General features: G+C 35.1%; 1 protein-coding gene across 9 annotated transcripts in view; it reads left to right on the top strand.

Annotated features, from left to right (window-relative positions):
* The window catches only part of MAGI2 (membrane associated guanylate kinase, WW and PDZ domain containing 2), a 1,339,556-nt gene that overhangs the window by 1,000,057 nt on the left and 319,827 nt on the right, over nt 1–19,672 (top strand). For all 9 annotated transcript variants that reach the window (XR_005982860.1, XM_041723679.1, XM_041723675.1 and 6 more), the window contains exon 7: nt 13,655–13,712. Coding sequence is in view for 8 of the 9 variants with exons in the window: in XM_041723679.1 (XP_041579613.1) it covers nt 13,655–13,712 (58 nt within the window). In the remaining variant the exon portion in view is untranslated. The remainder of the gene's footprint in view (nt 1–13,654; nt 13,713–19,672) is intronic.

Genomic DNA, 19,672 nt, shown 5'->3' with positions numbered 1-19,672 from the left:
GGAGACCTGGGCCTCCCCTTTGAATTAGTACATTCTAGTCTGGCCTTAGGTCTAAATCACTACAATTAATATTTGCCCCACCCCATCCTCTTAAAACTTTGTTATTACAGCGTTTTGTTTCAAGAGGATCCTAAACTTAAAAAAAAAAAAAAAGGAGGATCCTAAACTCAAGACCCACAAAGTTTCCCAGTATAAGAGGCATAAGAACTAATATAAATTAACCCCAGGCTTCAGAGACCTGTATCCTGAGCCTTGATGTCAGGAAAGCATACCAAAACTGTGCAGCATTATAAATACAGTCATTCTCCTTTTGAACCTCAATGATATTTTCTCAATGCTTTTATCTTCCGGGTCTTTGTATAATGAAACCCTGATCCCAAAATCTGTAATTTTCTAATACTTGCTTTTTTTTTTTTTTAACCCTGCATGGTTAGCAATTTCATATATAGTTGGGTTCATTTGCCTTTGTTTTATTCAATTTCAGGGTATTTTTTTTCATCTTGTTTCATTTATTTTACTTATTTATTTTTTTCGAATAAAAGCACATTGATGTGGTTTGTAAAGAAGACTCATTCCCTTTCCTGTCCCTTCAACTTTACTGTTCATGCCCACTTCCTTTAATTAAATAGTTTGTTTAGTTTCTGGCTCTATTTCTTGTGTACCCTTTTTTCAAAACTAAGCATAGGAATATTTTTGCGTAGTAAAATGTTCTACAATTCACTACAGCAGATCATAGAGATTTTTCTCATAAGTTTTGCAGCTGTGCAATAGTGTACCCTGTGTGTATACTAGATTTTAATTTTAAACCTGTTCTCTCTGATTGAGTATTGAGGTTGCTTCCATGGTTTGCCAGTAAAATAATATTGCAATAAATAACCTTGGATATTTGTGGGGGTTTTCATATTGTTAAAGATGAAACTTTAAAGAAATTTCTTAGAGGAATGATTGTTGGATCGAAAGGTAAAATGTGTCTATTTTATGCCAAATTCCCCTCAAGTGAGGTTGTACCATATTGATCATCCACCAGTGTGGTGTGAGGGGGGCCAGTTCCTTCACAACCCTGCCAAAAGAGTGTGTCCTCAAGCTTATGAAATTGTGCCAATCTGATAGGTAAAGAGTGGTATCTCGATATAGTGTTAATGTGCAGTTCTCCTGTGATAAGGGAATTGGGAATCTTTTCATGTGTAAAGGACATTTGGGAATATTTTTTTGAATTGTCTATTACTGGCTCTTGCACATTTTCCTATCTAGTCTTTCCTATCTAGTCTTTTTCTTTTTTTTTTCCTTTGCATTTTAAAAATTCTTTATGAGGATGCTTGGGTGGTTCAGTCGGTTAAGCAGCCAACTCTTGATTTCAGCTCAGACCATTATCTTAGGATCATAAGATTGAGCTGCACATCTGGCCATGAGCTGGAGGGTGTGTGTGGGGGGGTCTGCTTCTCTTCTCCCTCCCTCCCTCCCTTACTTGTGTGCACACAGGTGTGTGCTCTAAGATAAATAAGTAAATCTTTAAAAAAACAAAAAAGTTCTTTATAAAGGAGAGGAGCACTTTATCACTGATATATGTTACAAATCTTTTTCTCTCAGTTTGTTATGTATCTTGTCACGTTGACTTTGGCCCATACAGAGATTCCTTTTTGCTTTCATGTACTCAAATTCCTGAGGTTTGAGTGCTAAGAAAGCTTTTCTTCACACCCAGTTTATATATAAAGGAATTTATCCCTAATAGTCACATTGTTTCACTTGTTTCTTCTCCCTTTGGAGTTTAGAATGGTACATTGACTAAAAACGGTCTATTTAAGCTTCTCCATCCTCACTGGGGCCAATCTTGATAAACTGTATTTTCCGAAGAAATTATCCATTTTATTTAGATCTTCAATTTTGTGGGCATAGGTTTGTGCAACCTATTCTACAATTTTTTGCTTCCCTTTCATCTTTCTTACGTTGTTTTCTGTGACTTATCTTTGAATCTTAAATTAGTATTTTGCTTATTTTTAAAATTAAACAGCATTTTGATTATTGTTACTCTTTTTTAATTACCTACCATATGATTTTTTTTCTTTATCTTTTGTAGTTCTTTTTTGTGTTGTGTTGTTGTTGTTATTCTGGAGGAATTCCTTTGTTGCTCTTTTTCTAGCTTTTGAATTAGGAATTCGCGTTCATTATTTTTATTCATATATATGACATAAAATTTTCTCCAATCACTGTTTTAATTGTACGCAACAGATTTTGCTTAGTGTTTTCATTCTCATTGCTTCTAGACATTCTACAATTTCAGTTTTTGTTTCCTTTTTGACATAAACATTCTTTATTTAGCATTTTTGATTTCTAATTTTTTAAGATTTTAAAATTTATTTTAACTAGAGAGCAAGAGAATGAGAGTGAGAGCAGGGCTGGGGGAGGGCAGAGGGAGAAGCAGACTCCCTGCTGAGCAGGGAGCCTGACATGGAGCTGGATCCCATGACCCTGAGATCATGACCTGAGCTGAAGGCAGATGCTTGACTGACTGAGCCACCCAGGTGCCCCTTAGAGTTTTTAATTTCTAGATGAAACTTCTTTTGGTTATGATTTTATTATTAATATTTAGATTTTATTGAATTGTGGTAAGAGATGGATATTATTTCTGCTTTGTAGGAAGACTTTTTGTAATGTAATATATAGACAATTTGGGAGAATACTCTGTGAGTACTTGAGAAGAATATATATTCTCTATTACTGAGGTATAAGACTAGAAAAATAGATGGAAGAAGAACTAATAGATTTGCCTAGTTAATTATACTGCATTTAGTCCTTCAATATCTGTCATTTTGTCAACTTGACCTATCTTAGACTGGGAGCAGTCTTAAATATTTGCTATTAGTGTATTTCTATTTCTTCTTGCAACTCCTATAGTTACTGTTTTATAAAAGTGATTTGTATTATTTATCATACAGATATCTACCATTATATCTTCATTATTAATTGTGACCTTCATTGTTATAATGTTCCTTATTGTAGTTAATGCTTTTAACTGGAATTCTAAAATCTGATAAGAAGACTTATCAGATGCTGTCTTATTTTTTTTCTGTCTGTTATATCTTTGCCCAAGCCTTTACTTTTAGCTTTTTTGAGTTACTTTGTTTAAATGTGTCTATTCTTTACAGCATAGAGTGGGGGTTTTCTTTATGAGCTAATTAGAAAATCTCAGGAGAAGTAAATTGCATTCATTTCTATATTTTAACTGTCATTATTTTATATTTATTGACCACATCATGTTCTATTGATTGTGGTTTTTTTCACTGTGTAGTCTGTTTTCTTCAGGGTTTTGTTTTGTTTTTTATTAGAACAGCCTGTATTTATGTTCTAATGTTTACCTTTATACTGATACCTTTTATAAGGTCCTTGTTCACTTGCTAGCTTTAAGTGATATTCTGTGCCTCCCACCTATTACCAAAGCAACAATTAATCCTCGTTCCTACCTTTGTTCTACATTGACATCCACAAATATATTGAATGCTTACTATTAGTCCTTTTCTCTGGTCATCTCCTGGTTAAATTAAGGTTGGTTTAATTAAGCAGGTACCTCAGGAAGTTGTCTTGGATACAGTACTCCCCTGAGTTCTTGAATATGTTAAATTCATGTACTTGTGTGTATGTGTGTGTGTGTGTGTGTGTGTGTTGACACTTGAAAAATAAATTGGCATGATATAAAATTTGGTTCACCGTTTCTTTGAGATTCTTCATAATGCTGCTTCACTATTGTCTAGCTGTGTATGTTGTTCCTGAAATGTGATATCAATTTGATTTTTTGCCATTGTAAGGAATTTATCTTTTAGCCAGTTTTTCTTCAGTCTGTTAAGTCTAATGGCTAACTGGTATATTTCTTGAATTTGACTGTTCTGGGACAATGTTCCAAGTACATGGGGAGCCATTGCAACAAATAGGCATAGTTACTTTATTTCTGGATTATATAGTTTCAAGTATTTTATTATTTTCTTCTTCTTCATATATTCCAATTATACATATACTGGATTATCTTTATCTTCTATATTAATGACTATTTTCTGATTCTTTTACCTTTTGATTATTTCAGTTTGTTCTCTTGACTATTGTCATGTCTTTCCCCAATAATCCCCACTATATTTTCAATTAAATCTATTTTCTCTTGGGCAGCTTACTATTTAGTTTGAATTCCAAATGACATTTTTGTAAAAATGTATTTTCTCATTTTGGTCAACTTTATCTTTTTTTTTTTGTCTGTTCAGAGCTTTTACATTTTTGATTCAAAAAGTTGTTCTATGTTTATGCATGCTTGTTTCAAAATATCTTGAGATTCATTACAATTTCCTCGTTTGTGGTTTTGTTTTGTTTTGTTTTGACAGAGGATAGCAAATTTTCATTAGCTGTATCATTTTAACTCTTATTTCTGATTTCTTAAAGTATGAATATTATGTGCTATTTTCTACTGATTTTGATTTTTTTTTCATAGATGAGCAGTAACAGTTTTATATAAGCAAAACTAAAGATTTTGGTGAGTTGCTACATTCTTAGTTTAGAGCACCCTCTTCTGTTTCTTTTGTGAAGTACGATTCTTTAGTGAATGACATCTTTTTTTTTCCCCAGGGAGAGTAGTTGGTATGTCTTATGGTCCTAGAATTCAATTTGTTTTTGTTCCTGTAGATGCTTAATTTCTACTTCACGTTTCTTTCCTATCATAACCAAATTTCTAAGGGCCATTTCTTCCATTGACATCAGCTCCCTCTTCTTAAGCAGTGCCTTCTCAAGACTACTTATTCTGCTCACTTCCAAACCCCTTCCATTCAGTCCCACAGTACCTACATTCTGATCAACCAGGTCTGCTGAGGATGGGAATTTATCTTTCTGACGGTGGTGTTGTCTGTTTTTCACTGCCCAGCTCCTGGCACCCTCTCCTTTTGTCTGCACACTCTCTACCTTTCTGATTCAGAATGGGCTCCCGAGCTGACTCTGCTGTTTTGGGGCATTTATGTCTCTATTTACATATAGCTTTTGAGTTCATTGTATTTTCTTTTCTAATTATGTTGTATGTATGCATTATGGGTGGTTTTATTGCTCTCTTAGTAGATATTTATGCCTTTTCAAGGTAAGCAGAGAGTTTCAATTTAGATGTCAGCTTTACACTATAAGAGCCCAGTATGCTTCAATAAATAATTTTAAGTGGATGATGATAATAAGTAGATAGATCAATGGATGGATTCACATAGACTTAAAGAGGTTAAGAGGAAGCTGGTGCTGTACATTTCACAGGTCAAAGCATATATTTGCTTCCCAAATCTTACTTTACAGCCAGATCTTTCTCCAAAGCTCTAGGAATATAAAGGAAGTCACTAGGTTCATCACTTTCTGACCTTCAAATGAAGCTTGCAAACTTAAACCACATATGACTTTTTCTGAATCTCTACCAGGCAGTTTCCTTTTTAGTGCTGTGCCTTCCAGGTACCACTTCTTGTCACCATCTCAAATAGATCACAGTATTCTTCCATTTTTAAGCTAGCATTGCAGAAGTTCACATCTATATTTTCTAGCTTTTTTCCAGGTAGGAAAGGGCCATTTGATGCCCAAAACATTATGGAGTACACATTTATTCATATATCAATATTGAATGGATTTTGTTAAAAACCAGAATGTATTCTTATAATACAAATACATTTTTGAATACAGGAAAAGAAGAGTTTATTAATAAGAAAAGGTCATCTTTTTGTATGTTTTATTCTTACACAGTATTCTTTCCTTCCTTCTTTTTCTTATGAAAACTTGCACTGGGTCCCCTGGGTGGCTCAGCGGTTGAGCGTCTGTCTGCCTTCAGCCCAGATTGTGATCCTGAGGTCTTGGGACCCAGTCCCGCGTCACCCTCCCTGCATGGAGCCTGCTTCTCCCTCTGCCTGTCTCTGCCTCTCTCTCTCTCTCTCTCTGTCTCTCGGGAATAAATAATAATAATAAAAAACTCACACTAAGGACTTTTGTATGAACTCACTTGTACTCCTAATGATGACCAAAACTCCTAAGAACTACTTGGAAAAAAGTTATAGATAACTTTTACAGAAAAATGTAATTATATTTTCTAATTTGTATACTATGTATGCAACAAAAATCAAATAAATATTGGAGGAAAAGATTTTTAATATGAGTCTTAGCTATTACCATATTGTACACTATACTATTTGAACTAGGGAAACTTTGTATGTTTCTTATGTTCTGTTGTAGTGTCATTACCTCTAAAACACAATAGTAAGAGTCTAAATTTTAAAAAATATTAGTCCAAAATATGGTTAAAGGAAATTCTAGTCTCTGTCCTTATTTCTAATATTTTAGTATGTTGTATGCTTCCTAAACTCATCTGCTTTTCTGGCTTTGGAGAGCATTTTAAGCTGTCCACCAGGATGGGCCTCCACACAACCTTATATGAGTTAACATAACTCCTGCTGTGGCTCATACAAGACCGTGCCCCCAGAAAAGAAACAAAGCCTGACTCCAGATTTTGAACCATATTATTGAATCTATATCTTCTAAGATTCAAGATGCAGTAACACTTGGGGTGCCTGGGTGGCTCAGTTAGTTAAGTGTCTGACTTCAGCTCAGGTCATGATCCTGGGGTCCTGGGATCAAGCCCCATGTCAGGCTCTGTGCTCAGTGGGGAGTCTGCTTCTTCCTCTCCCTCTGCCCCTCCCCCCTGCTTGTGTGTGCTCTCTTTTTTTCGGTCTCTCTCTCACAAAAATAAATAAAATCTTTAAAAAATAATAAAATAAAAGTATCTTGGAATTTTCTGTTGAAAAATTAGCATAATATAAAAAAGAATATTAATACAAAATCCTACATCCTCTTTTTGTTTTAAAAATTACCATTATTCAAAGAGTTCAGTGTTACACATATTGGATGGAATATTAATGAAGTATGAGTACAAGTCATCTAATTGATACGAGGGTTGTTAAAAAAAGCTTTTCTCAGTGTTCATTTTGAAAGTAATTTAGACTTTCAGAAAACTTGCAAAAATACTATAGCATTTCTATGTACCTCTCTTCTAGCTTCCCCTAATGTTAACATGTTTCATAACTATAATTACTAAAGCCAGGAATTAACATTCATATAGACTATTAACTAATCTATAAACTTACTTAAATTGGCCAATCGCCCCATTAATGTCCCTTTTCTGGCCTAGGACCCCATCCTACAATGCATTTAATTTCTGTGTCTCAGTAGTTTCCTTCACACTGTGATGAAACCTCAGTTTGTTTTTCTATTTCATGACCTTGCCACTTTTGAAGAGTACTGACCACTTATTTTACAGAATGTCTCTCTAGGGATGCCTGGGTGGCTCAGTGGTTGAGTGTCTGCCTTCAGCTCAGGGCATGACCCCAGGATCCTGGGATCTAGTCCCACATTGGCTTCCTGGAGGGAGCCTGCTTCTCCCTCTGCCTATGTCTGCCTCTCTCTATGTCTATCATGAATAAATAAAATCTTAAAGAGAGAGAGAGAGAGGGATAGAGAGAGAGAGAGAATGTCCCTCTATTTGCCTTTGCCAGATGTGGCTCTCTATCTACCAAAAGGGCGCAGCCTCCAGCCATACCTGATTATTCTGTGAGTGGATTCTTTACCCAAAGGCAACCATTATATTGATCTCCCAGGTCAAGTAACTTGAATCTATTTTGAAGAAAATAAGCTGGATTCATGAATCCTTTGGGGAAATAGGTTACAGAATTGAGAAACTCAGAGATCAAATAGCACTGATACTATTCCATGATAGTAACATGGAATCAAATATGAAGTGGCACTGATACTATTCCATGATAGTAACATGGAATCAAATATGAAGTGGCCTTTCCAGGACATACCCAAGATGAGCAAAGCAGCAACGACAGTCAGTGGAAAAGAAAGATGTGCACAATGAAATGGAAGTACACGATGGAAGATACAGATTCCCTGAGAGAAAAACAGAGACAGAGAAAAGCGGCTTAGTTTAAAAGATTAAATGAGTCAGACAAAAGGGATCTTTCTGAGCTATCTTAAGGTAGCGTATCCTAGATTTCTTACATCTTTACAATGTTTGGATCCATTTCCAAAAGAAATACTGTACTTGGCTTCTACAAGTTTCCTATTTGCAGCCTGAAAACTTCTTCTTGTGAGTCTTTGTTTTCTGCAATGAAAATGGACATAACAAACAAATATAAACAAACAAAACCCAAATAAATTGGAAAGATCAAATAAGTAAAAACTATAGCATGGGGGCTGTGGCAGGATTCAGGCATAACTGGATGCCTCTTATCTTTTGATCCTCTTACCCGCTGGACTGATGACAAGTTAATCTTGACATTAACACAAACTTTTGCAGAGTAGATCATGATAGGAATATTTAATCACTGAATTTGCTCCATGGTTCTATGACCTGAAGAAAATCTCAATTAAAACAGTTTTTAATGCAGCATTAACCTTGTTGATCTCAAGTGTTTATATTCCCCTGTTGCATAGTATATGTTATTCATTCATTAGTGTGACCTTAATCATTCTCAAATGTGTCAGGTATTGTTGAATACAGTACTCTAAATGACCCTGGACCCAAGAGCTCCAAGCTACATGCTTGCCTAATTGGGCAAATAGTACAAAATTGGAAATTCTTTTTCTCAATTGTTAATTTTAAAGAGAAGCAATTGGTTTTTTAAAAACTAATTCAAGTCCAAATAATTCATTTAAACAGTGGAAGATGATTCTTAACTTTCTTAACTTTTTACCATCAAGACATATACTATTCAGCTTATAATCTTAAGAGGTTTACTTTATGACTTGTTTTTTTATGACTGAATAAAATCTTATGGTTTTCCACTAACATTCTATCCTTGACCTTTCTTTGCTACTCAGGAAAACATCATTAAGGGGAATACACACACACACACACAAACACATACACATTCATGCACATACACAGAGCATTTTATTCATTGGTTGTAGACTTGTACACCCATTCTACCACATTTACAAATGAACTGATATGTGTATCTATTATTGTTTTCTCAAAACATTCATCCATCAATTCCTTTCTGATATTTAAAATGAAGTAACAGCTCTATATAAAAGAATACTAGAGGGGATCCCTGGGTAGCGCAGCGGTTTGGCCCCTGCCTTTGGCCCAGGGCGCGATCCTGGAGACCCGGGATCGAATCCCACATCGGGCTCCCGGTGCATGGAGCCTGCTTCTCCCTCTGCCTGTGTCTTTGCCTCTCTCTCTCTCTCTCTCTCTCTCTGTGTGTGACTATCATAAATAAATAAAAATTTAAAAATAAAAAAAATAAATTCCTTTAAAAAAAAGAATACTAGAGTTATAATGTATCATCTTGTCTCAAAAAGAAGTGAATAATTAATAAATTAATTAAAATGAAGGCTCCAAATTCAGACATATGCATTTAAAAATTGACCTATTAACTATTAGAAGCTTTTGGTATCTCTATTTCCTCATCTTATAAATTTAGGATTAAGTCAAGTCAAATCGTCAATTTTGAGGATTAAGTGATTTGTTTTCCTTAATGTACCTAAAATAATGCCTGGCACATAGCATTTAGCTCTCATTGTTTCTTATCTATCTCTTCTCACCTTGGGGCAAATGTGGTAGAAAATATTTTAAAAAATAAGAGTGCAATTTGTATATATCTGAAATAAAATGTTTAATATAAATTACTCTCCCCTCCCCCAAAAAATTGTGAGCCAAGGATCATTAATAGTAAAAATACTTGAAGTACTTAGTGCTTAGAATATAAGTGTTGGTAACATATATTTTGTTTTGTAATGAATTAATCATTTATTTTGGCAATGTGGAACAGGCAAATAAACAACATATATGGATATGTAAGGGAAAGCAAATCAGATTCCCCTTAAATTCTTTTTTTCTAAGATTTTATTTATTCATGAGAGACACAGAGAGAGGCAGAGATGTAGACTGAGAGAGAAGCAGGCTCCATGCAGGGAGCCCGATGCGGGACTCGATCCCCAAACTGAGATCCCACCCTGAGCCAAAGGCAGACGCTCAACCACTAAGCCACCCAGGCATCCCACCCTCTAAATTCTGATGAATACTTTGTGAAGGCAAGTAAGGCAGGATACTAAATAAATAGTTTGTATTGCCAATCTGCAAAGATAAAGAATCAATTAACTCTGTACTTTTGGGATGCATTGCTTAGGATTCGTAATTTACTCAAAGATTCAAAGATAAGAAATAAGTGAAGAAATAGTTTACATTAAAAATTAATCTTAAAATTTTGACCATGAAATGTTTCCATATAACAATACCATTAAGACATAAGCCAGAAAAAAAAAAAGAGGGAGACAGAACCAGTCACATACAATTAACACCATTAGCTGTTTACTAACCATGTTAGCTATATTTTAGTGAGTGTGATTATTTTACATATTATTATATTGATGAGATGGTATTAAATCTGTTACAAGTATGGATCCATGTATTCAGCTGTATTAGTAATAAATATAGTATCAATTGTTATCCTCTATATATTCTTTCACTTGAGCTCCTTGTAAAGGGCCCTCCACAGATATCTGTCAAATGGATTCTTCTTTTTATAGCCAAATTCTCCAATAGCTTGGGGGATTTGGTGAAAACCATCTGGAATGTTAGTGTCTTTAATCTAAATTAAGTGTTGTTTATGCTGTGCTAAACAGAGTGTCTCGATTGATATCTAAATTGGTTAAGATCACTGGAAGCAGAATACAGGGATTTTAAATTCTGAGTTGTTGTTAGGGTAAATGAGTTAGCACATGGCAAGCTCATCAGTACCTTTATCATAATAAATATTCAGTAACACCGTTATTATCTTTTTGAAAGAAAAATTTCTGAAGGTATTATATCTTTATTTAGACAGGACTAGTTTGGTGTTTTTATGTTTATTAAGACATGACTAATCTAAGAAATATAAATAAAATCATAGCCTAGACTTGATGTTAAAACAAAAAAAGAAACACTAGAAAAATATCTCAGTATTTGTTAGGTTCCAATGACAGACACATAAAAGGAAACGCTGAGAAATTTGCCAAATAAGATTTAAAACATCGTGTTAAAATGTTCAACACAATTAAATCAAAACAAACTTAAAAACATATCTGGACATCTGATAAAGGATTAATATCCTTTATAAGCAAAGAACTCATGAATTGACTTTAAAAAATGACAAATGTGCAAAAGAAAAAATAATTGGGGATAAACTTATAAAAAAATCTTCGAACTAGGTAACGACTCAAGAATGGTAACCTAAAACTATAAGCTTCCATTTTAAAGTCAATTTATTTGGTTTTTAAAATAATGATACACAGTACTTTAATGCATATCCAAAAATTCAAAAGCTCTAAAAACTGCCTTTTGTAACTCATTTGGTAGCAAAACATAATCTGACTTGGACACTCTGGAAGCAAAACAGAGCTACCTGATATGAAGCACTCCTCATTTGTACCTTTTAGTGCAAATCACATCATTTTGATTGAATACTCTTGTGTTTGATTATAAAACTGCTTCCCCAGACTCTACTTGGAGTCTTCTGGAATAGAAGGCATTTTCATCATGTTAACTTCTGAAAATTAAAAAAATTCTTAATGCCAAAACCTGAAGTTTGGGATGAAGAACTGAAGACTTGCATTTAATTTGACAATACAGAAAAACAAAGTTATTCATAAACCCCCAGTGAGATTACAAATTGTTCTATTCTGTGAGTGAGGCAGTGATAATCTGTCAATTTATATCAAAAGCCACAAGCCAGGTATATGCCCTTTAATTCAAAATTCCACTTCTAGGAATTTATCATTACTAAATTACTAGGAAAATAATGGAAGATTTAGGTTTTAGTAAGTCCAACACAGATGGTGTATAACAGGTAAAAACTGGAAAGTCCCAAATATTCTGTTACAGAAGGTAACAGGCTTTAGCCATACCACAGACCACTGCTGCGCCACTTTCAGGTGATACTATACAATAATGCTCATTCACATTGAAGATGCTTTTGGTATCTTGTTAAGTAGAAATATCAGGCTATAAAGATAATATGCACTATATGATCTAATTTCTTAAAAAATTATTTGTATTTGTCTATGTCTAAAAATATTTAAAGGATATTCACCAAAATATTAACAGTGGTTATCTCTGGATGGCAATATTGCAGTTATTTATAATTTTCTTTTTATGACTATGCCTTGTCTACAGTTATGTGTTATTACTATAATAATAAAACTTTTAGGGGATCCCTGGGTGGGTCAGTGGTTTAGCACCTGCCTTCGGCCCAGGGTATGATCCTGGAGTCCTGGGATTGAGTCCCTTGTCGGGCTCCCTGCATGGAGCTTGCTTCTCCCTCTGCCTGTGTCTCTGCCTCTCTCTCTCTCTCTCTCTGTGTCTCTCATGAATAAATAAATAAAATCTTAAAAAAAAATAAAACTTTTAAATATACCATTTGAAGCATGTCAGTATATCTTACTTAGATTCCAAGTTTTAGGGATCCCTGGGTGGCGCAGTGGTTTGGCGCCTGCCTTTGGCCCAGGGCGCGATCCTGGAGACCCGGGATCGAATCCCACATCAGGCTCCCGGTGCATGGAGCCTGCTTCTCCCTCCGCCTGTGTCTCTGCCTCTCTCTCTCTCTCTGTGACTATCATAAATAAATAAAAAATTAAAAAATTAAAAAAAAAAAAAAAAAAGATTCCAAGTTTTATATATATATATACACACACACACACGTATAACTTGTATGTATATACATATATAAAATTAATATCTATTAAAAAATAATATTCATCATATTTATAGGATTTAATAATTATAAAGGCTCAGTGTATTTGGAAAAACAGTATCATAAAGCAAAGCCTTGTTTTCAAATAGCATGTTTGTGCCTATAGAAGCATTTACAACATACTGAGATGAGCACTGTGTATTATACTATATGCTGGCAGATTGAATTTAAATAAAAATTTTAAAATAATAAAAGATTTTTAAAAAGAAGCATTCGTAGCATTGTTATTTTAAATGTGTATGTGTGAAAATTAGCCATGAAATGGGAAATATAAATCATATTGCCAAGGAAAGTGGATTTAAAATTTTAGACTTTATAAAAAAATATGCCTAAAGAGTATATTGGCAGCATTGAAATTCTGACCCATGTGGAGAGAACAGCAAGCTAACTATCTGGAATCGTGGGATGTCAATTGAGAATTTATAACGCCTTTGTTTCAGTCATCAGCAATAATTTGCTATCCTCAGAAATGTATTTTGACAATATGATCCTTATCCTGAAATACTCCTTTTAACAATACAAATAAATAAGAAACCTGTATGCACTTTCAGGAAAGCAATTTGCCTCTGTACTGCTTTGAGTGGTGATAACAGGATGACGTGCCATCCTACCGCTTGGCATGGGATAAACAGCTAGACCCAGCAGTCTATCTGCAGAGAAGAGAGCTCTGCGTTTTAACTGCCAATTTTCAAGTCAGTGCTTATATTGCCTACAATATGCGTCAGAAATTTGGTGCTGACTCTGAACGCTTTATTCCACTTTGGTAGACTACTTCTGCAATCCATGAACAATTACATTGTATTATTACTTTTTATTAGAAATTGTGATATCTGTTGCTTATTTACTGAAAGAAGTAATTCTTTATTTTCCAGAGCTTCCATATGGCTGGGAAAAAATCGATGATCCCATATATGGCACTTACTATGTTGAGTAAGTCTTTAAGTTTCCTACTAATTTGTTATTTATACATTGTGAAACTGTACTAGTATTTCAGTTATTGAGCATGTGTAGCTAACAACCCCCTTACTTCCCTTTCATCTTACTTTGAAGTATCCACAAAGACTCTAGCAGCACCAGCTAGCTGTCTCTTCCTTCTCCAGCTGGCTAATTTGTCATTCTTTTCCTTTGACTCAAGATTCTAAAACACCAATTGGAAAAGTGTTTCACACTGTCCTCTAAATGAGTGATAATTAAAGATATCAAAGTAAATGCCCTTCATTTTGCAATCAAAATGTTGGGAGCTGACTAGTTGGGCAAAAGAAATGTTCTATTAAACTAGATTTCCAAACCAATTAAATGATGCAGCTCTACTTTCCAATTGAAGGATGAAATAAAATTTCAATGGTTTTTTTTAAGGCCCCATTTCAAATCAATAGTATTCTTTCTGTAGCTTAGACTTTTATGTTTTCTAATGGAGGTTGCATTGCTTCAATGTTCCTTAGCATAATATGAGTTATCCACAATATCCATTGTTTGATTTCAAATAAAGCCCCCATTAGGAATTAAATTATATACACATTAAGGGAAATCAAGTAATATTCATAATTTCCAAAATTTAGGGCAGCCTGAGTGGCTCAGCAGTTTAGCACTGCCTTCAGCTCAGGGTGTGATCCTGGAGACCCGGGATCGAGTTCCACGTCGGGTTCCCTGCTTGGAGACTGCTTCTCCCTCTGCCTGTGTCTCTGCCTCTCTCTCTCTCTCTCTCTCTCTCTCTCTCTCTCTCATGAATAAATAAATAAAATCTTTAAAAATAATAATAATAATTTCCAAAAGTTAAATGTGCAAGTCATGTTTCTAGAACCCCATTTTCTCATAGGGAATATTTTTTAATTCCTCCTACTGTTTAATGTTGTTAATGTTATTTGGGTGAATAGCAAAGCCTACACATTGCTTATGAGAAGTGTACTGCCCAAGATATGCAGGGACTGAAAAACTTGGTGTTCACATTGTTTATCAAGATCTAACTCTGTTTTTTCTAATCTCATTCTATTTAACAATAATAATCTAGATGGTCAAGGATTAGAGATTAATAGTGTTATTGCTAAATTGTTTTGGTAACAATAGTCAGTCACTGAGCTTTTACTAAGTATCAAGCCCTTCTTTGTGCTGGGAATGTACTGTTGAATAAGACCTGGTGCTTCCTGCCCTTGAGCATCTTTCTCAAGAGCTTGAATATTCTGACCACCATCCTCATTTGGAAAAGCACCAATTTTGGCACCACAGTCAGGCATTTCCAGTCAAGGTGAATTCACCTCATTTACCACATGCAATTTTCTTATATAGTGTCTAATACTCTGATGTCAGGTAGATACTCAATAGATACAAAAAGTAAAATAAATGCTTAGAGGTATTACAGATTCCAAAAATAAAAGGACGTCACTTGCATATAGTTGTGTGGCCCCCTCATCATAATAATCAATTAAAATACACATATTTTAATAATAGTATAGCTACAGCTTCTGGATAAATTTATCAACATTACTAGTTTTCAGTAAATTCTAGTTGGTCTTAAGTCACTAAATCAGGCTGTACTATGCCTAAGACTGTTACATCTGAAAGCCAAGGTAGCTCCATGTAAGGAAAGAGAACTGAAGTATGTGACAAACCAGATCTCATGTTTAATACACTTCCTTGTAGAACTCATTGAATAATTATTTCTTTAGTCTAGTATTAGCAAATTCCAGTAAGAGTCAGATAGCAAGTGTTCTGGGGGGCCATATGGCCTCTGTCACTACTCAACTCTCCCCCTGTAATTTGAATGTAATCATAGACAATACTTAAATGAAGAGGCATTAGTTACCATCTAATAAAACTTTATTTATAAAAATAGGCAGGCAGCTGGCCAAATTTGCCCCCCTCTATTCTAATTCTTCAGACTGTTCTTCCACGTTCTCAACTGTTTCCAAACTGGCTTCAGTGTGGAAAATAATATTTAACTCAAACCTTTCTTCTCCACCTTAATTATCTGTCACAAAGGTGAAACACCCAACACATCAGAAAGTAATGCTTCCTACCTTCTTGATCATCAAAGTGTATGTTTTTCAAGGAAAGATCTGCTGCTGGTGAATCCCTTTTAGTTAAATATTGGACACTAGCTATGACCCCCAAAAGATAGTTGTCCTCATTATTTTCATACTTCAAATGATTATCTTTTATTTGCTTTATATTTTTAAATTATACTTCTGTCTATATTTCTCCACTTCATTTTTCATGTATTCACTGTCATAGTCAGAAATTGTTCATAATTCAGCCAGTCATGTATTATATCATTAAATCAGATTAACACATTTAGTAGTTTTAGATTTCAGGTGACTGTGATGTCATAGACACAAGTCTTAGTGAATGAGGTCGTTTTAACTTTCTCCATTTCTACTACCTGTCATGGTTTTTTCTCTATCACATGATTTCATAATATACTAACACCAATAATTAGATGTGTGGGGTGTATCAGACCAACTAGAAAGTTGAGACAGATAATTCAAACCTAAAGATAATTTTAAGTAGAATTATATTCTAATATTCCTCAGACATGTCCTTTGATAAAAAAAATTCATCAAAATAATGAAAATACCTCAATTTATTCTATTTAATATAAGCATTACTTAAAATCAGGGATACCTTCCATCACAACAAAGACAACTTGTCCATTTTAACTGAAAATATCTATTTATGTAGTTTAACTGTTCAAAAAAACGTGAGTTGCATCTCCATTACACTATTATTTTCACAAAGCATGTATTGGTTCAAAATAGTAGTCTTGTTGGTGGAAACAATATGAATACATATGAGCATAGTGGTTATTTGTCACTTTCTGTGCACAGAGTATTTTTGTTGGAAAAAGACCACCAATCTCCTATAGCTAATTATACAGAAAAACAGTAAATCTAGTTTAAGATAAGTTTCTATATCAACTTTTCATTATAAACATCATAAATATAAGATGTAATGTGCCTATAGTAAAACACTGTAATTGTAGTGATGGTATTGATGTCAGTATCTTGGAATCATATAAATTTGTAATATTAATATTCAGTTAGTGTAAAAAAGCAAGGTAGTCATCATTGTAAATCTGTAGTTAAAATGTTGATTCACTAATTCTATTAATAATGATGGATAATGGGTTTTCTGTAGAGCTATCGTTTGGAGTGTTTAATTACACACTCACACAATTAGAGGTGTGGTTCCAAATATGACAAACATTCCATGTTCCTGTCTAGTGGCAAAAGGAAAGCCTGTGCTAGAACACTAGCAATCTAATTTAGCAGTCAGCCGCCCTCTTCAAACAGACTAGGCAGTGGGAGCAGAAGTTGCACAGTGGCCTGTCTGTCGTCAGCAGGTCATGTCAGTTTGAAATGAGCCTGTACCTCTGGCACACTTGCACGTGACCTCTTTCTCCTTGTCAGCCAGAGACAAGCAGATAGGAATTCTAGCAATCAGTAGCAGGAAAGTGTTTATACAATTTGAAACTGCAAAGCCTAGATTAAATTGTTTTTGACCATTATTACCAACTTTACTTTTTTTTAAAGATTTTATTTATTTATTCATGAGAGATACACAGTTATTCACTGGTTATTCTGTATTTTTTATAAAGATTTTATTTATTCAGGAGAGACAGAGAGAGAGAGAGAGAGAGAGAGAGAGAGAGAGAGAGAGGCAGAGACACAGGCAGAGGGAGAAGCAGGCTCCATGCAGGGAGCCTGACGTGGGACTCGATCCCGGGTCTCCAGGATCACGCCCTGGGCTGCAGGTGGAGCTAAACCTCTGCGCCACCAGGGCTGCCCCAACTTTACTTTTCTATTGCCATTATTCTGTCCTATGCAAATTCAGTTCTTAAGGTTATAGGTTTAGGGGCACCTGGGTGACTCAGTCAGTTGAGCATCTGCCTTCAGCTCGGGTCATGATCTCAGGGCCCTGGGACTAGGCCCCGCATCGGGCTTCCTGCTCTTCGGGAGCCTGCTTCTCCCTCTCCTGCTTCCCATGCTTATGCGTGTCTCTCTCTCTTTCTGTTAAATAAATAAATAAAATATTTTTTAAAAAAAGATTATAGTTTTAATGTATTCAAAAGTGAGAAGAATTATCACCACCATAATCAAAATAGTTAACATTTATTGAGTGCTTAGTATGTGCCATGAACTGGACTAAGTGCTTGACAATCTTTACCACATTTGTAAATCCTCAATATAGCAGTGATGAGGTAGGTTGTCTTAAGTGTACAGATAGGGAAATTCTGGCTGTGGAAGGTAAGTAACTTACGTAGTATCACACATTATTGAAAAGAATGGCTGTGATTTAGACGTAGGCACTCCGGAGCTTAGAGTTCAAACTCTTGCTCAAAATCATCATCCTGTAAATTTAGCATTCAAAACCTGTAATATTGTGAACAAGCCTCTGAGACTCATCATGAAGAAGAATGAGGGATCCCTAGAGAGTGTGTCCTCTCTGTCCCACCTCTAGTACAGTTTCACTGTCACAGGAAGATGTCCAACAAGGAGTGGTCATTGCTGCATAGCCAGAGAGACTCTTCTGACCCAAGTATTCTGAGCTTTTAGCTCTTACCAATGACTTGAGAGTGGCTCTAGATAAGATGATCACTGGCATTAAGACTTGCAAGACCTGAAAGAAGAGGAGTTCATACTGGGTGGACCTTAACATAGGGATGCTGGCACTGGTTGGAGCAGTAGGGGCAGCCACAGGGCTCTGCATTTTAGAGAACAATGGGCCCTACTCAACATCTTTCCTTATTTCATCTGCAGACAGGGAAGATGGACCAAGTTCCTCCACCATGGAACAGCAGAAGGAAGTTAGCCCCATTTTTCCTGACAGACACTAAATCCATAATAGTACAGCACTTAACAATGTATTAAGAAGCCCTAAAGTTACTAACTAGAAATGTAACTGTCACTATTCATACAGAAAAGAAAAAAAAAATTCGATGAAAAAAGTGCAAAATGTAGAGTTGAACAGCTGTGACTTTTGTACAAATGTGGTTTTTTCTCCTCTTTTGTGAAATTATGTCTGCTGGGTACATTTTGGTTTCAATGGCAGTTACACAATTTGCTTAACTAGCTAGTCCAGAAGACACAATTTCCTGGAACAGCTTTCATGCAAAGCTGCCTCCTCTGGCACAGACGGAGAAGCAAACCATATAACTACAGTTAAAATGATAGTGGGGACTGACAGATGTGATTTTCATGGAAAGGTTTTACAAGTTTTCCATGTGATGTCACACATCTGCTACTATAAAATGCTACTTGTATACAATTCCAGAAAGCCTGAAAGATACTGCATAATATCTTCAATGTAACATTAAATGTAAAAGGAAAATCACATTCATTTCACAGTTAATGATGGGTATTCGTCATGATGGTGCAAGTTGGAAGGTAGCAGGAGAGGAGTCCAGCACAGTATCTTATCTTAAGTATGTTTTTCTCCTTCATAGCTTTGAGTAGTTTTCTGAATTTTCCCAGAAAAACTTCCTAACTTTAGGATTTTTTTTTCAAATCAGCATGAATGTAAAATATTTCCAAATAGAAATAAACAGAAAAGAATATCCTTTTATTTTTTTAAGATTTTATTTATTTATTCATGAGAGACACAAAGAGGCAGAGGGAGAAGCAGGCTCCATGCAGGGAGCCCAACATAGGACTCTATCCCAGCTCCCCAGGATCACACCCCAGGCCGAAGGCAGGTGCTAAACTGCTGAGCCACCCAGGGATCCCCAAGAATATCCTTTTAAACCCTGTTGTTCTTACAGATTTTTTTCCAAGAGTGAAAGTTTAATTTTTCAGACTTTCAGCTTTTCCTGTTGATCTTCAAACACTGGCAGACTTTTCTTGATATTTTTGAAGTAGGCATTTAACAAAGAAATCCTTTCCCCAACTTACAATTTT

Source organism: Vulpes lagopus, chromosome 11 (genome assembly GCF_018345385.1).
Source record: "Vulpes lagopus strain Blue_001 chromosome 11, ASM1834538v1, whole genome shotgun sequence".
Classification (NCBI taxonomy): Eukaryota; Metazoa; Chordata; class Mammalia; order Carnivora; family Canidae; genus Vulpes; species Vulpes lagopus.
Note: the sequence above shows the minus strand (reverse complement) of the source record. Positions and strands in the feature narration are given on the sequence as shown.